The sequence below is a fragment of the Trichechus manatus genome, unplaced genomic scaffold (assembly GCF_000243295.1).
Source record: "Trichechus manatus latirostris isolate Lorelei unplaced genomic scaffold, TriManLat1.0 scaffold00093, whole genome shotgun sequence".
Classification (NCBI taxonomy): Eukaryota; Metazoa; Chordata; class Mammalia; order Sirenia; family Trichechidae; genus Trichechus; species Trichechus manatus.
The window spans coordinates 7938174-7939972 of NW_004444029.1; the positions used below are offsets into that span (position 1 = coordinate 7938174).

Here is a 1799-nt window from a genome sequence, read left to right on the forward strand (position 1 = left end):
TTGCAAGTAATTTTCAGAGGCGTAGAAGCCTTCTGATGCTCCCAGGGCACTCTGACAAGTCCTCGACTGGGCGGAATAGTCTAGTGGTTACGGCCTGGAGCTCTGGAGTCCAACTGCTTGGGTCAAAATCATAGCCGCTGCAGTTACTAGCTGTGTGATTTTGGCAAGTCAGTTTCTGAGCCTCAGCTTTCTCATCTGTAAAATGGCGGTGATAACAATAGTGTCTCCCAGAATTGAGTGTGAGTGAGTGAGCATAGGTTCCGGGTGTAGCGAATCAGCTACGTCAGCGCCCCTCACATCTGTCACCCACTCCCCCGTCCATGGCATCTGTGCCCTTAAGCCACTCAAGCAGCACCCTTCCCCCTCCCCACCCTGCTCTGTTCAACGGTGGCCACCCAACAAGGCTGGCCTTCTACAGCATTCCACACCAGTTTTGGACGTTTTATGATTGAAACAATTTACAGAGAAGAGTGATACAGTAGGCTGAAGTTCTTGGAATGTGTGTATTTTAAGAGAGGAGCTTGTGAACAGCTGGCTCCCCTGTTGTTGGAATTTAGGGGGTGATTCCTTTCGGGGGCCTCTCTTGCCTGTCTGGGTGGTGGTGTTCTCCTCCACTCCAGGGTTCCCAGGGGAAGGCAGGTCCCCTCAAGAGAATAATCGTTCTTCTCTGGCCTCAGAGAATAGTGAGGAGGAAGGACTGTTCCTGGATGGCCTCCCTGCCTCCCCTCTCCTCAGTGTTGTTTGTAAGGCATGTCTCTGTCCAAGGACGGTTTCGCTGAATTGCCTGATGCTCCAGGAGTGAGTTTCCAGGAACGTCGCCTGTAATGCTCACTTTTACTGGTATTTTCTAGAAGTATCCATTTCTTCATTGGCTGGTTTAAATAGAATGCATTTGAAATTTTAGTTTGTCATTTAAAACACTCAGTGGGTTTGGAGAAGAGTTGTAATACCTTTAATCTGTGGATGAAAGTTGCCGGTACAGTGTAATGCAGATACATTTTGTTCTGTTTTAGCTCTGTGGTGTGGTGGTAAAGAGTGTGCGAAGAACTACTATGAGTTTTTAAAGAAGTTTGAATTTAGGTGAAATGATCTTAAATCGCAGCTGTGATTAACAGGGTGTGATGCTATCATATTTCAGTAACCAAATGAGGCTACACTGTATCATTATGGTAAATTCTGTTTTATATTCCATAGAAAGTCAGGATTTAATTAGGACATCCAGTGCAAATGCTCTAAGACTTTAATCTCCTAGGAGATTTTCTAGAAGTAGATTCTCTAGTTGGTAGATTAGTGCTTTAAGCCCATGCTTTTGCTCCTGTAATCCTGCTGAAGATTGCTGCTTCATTTCCTACACGTGCACAGGTTTGTGGACGAGCAAGTGGGAACAGACGTACAGTGAGGTCTGAAGCTGCGCGTGAACTTCTAGAGGTGAAGGTGCCAGCTTGGAGGCGTGGTATAAAGGATGTAACTCCCGAGTTTTATGTTTCCCATCTCTGCCTCTCTCGTCAGTGACCATTTGGTGGCTGTCTTGCTCAATGCTGGCTCTGAGCAGGGGCGTCTAAGAGCTGGCCACACGTCCTCGGGCTCCGGGTATTTCCTGCCTTCCCTGTAATATGGCGTGTCCGTGAGTACACAGAACGGACCGTGTGGGTGTGACACGTCCTTCTGTCTTCCTTCTCTCTCAGGTGTTCATCTTTGGCACCCTGACGGAATGGCTGCATTTCTACAACAGGTGGTTCTACTGCTCCCTGTGGATCGTCAATGGCCTGCTTCAGTCCACCGGCTGGCCCTGTGTGGTC

General features: G+C 48.0%; 1 protein-coding gene across 1 annotated transcript in view; it reads left to right on the forward strand.

Annotated features, from left to right (window-relative positions):
* The window catches only part of SLC37A3 (solute carrier family 37 member 3), a 29162-nt gene that overhangs the window by 10260 nt on the left and 17103 nt on the right, over window positions 1-1799 (forward strand). The window contains exon 5 of the mRNA XM_012557294.2: window positions 1686-1796. Coding sequence (XP_012412748.1) covers window positions 1686-1796 — 111 coding nt within the window. The remainder of the gene's footprint in view (window positions 1-1685; window positions 1797-1799) is intronic.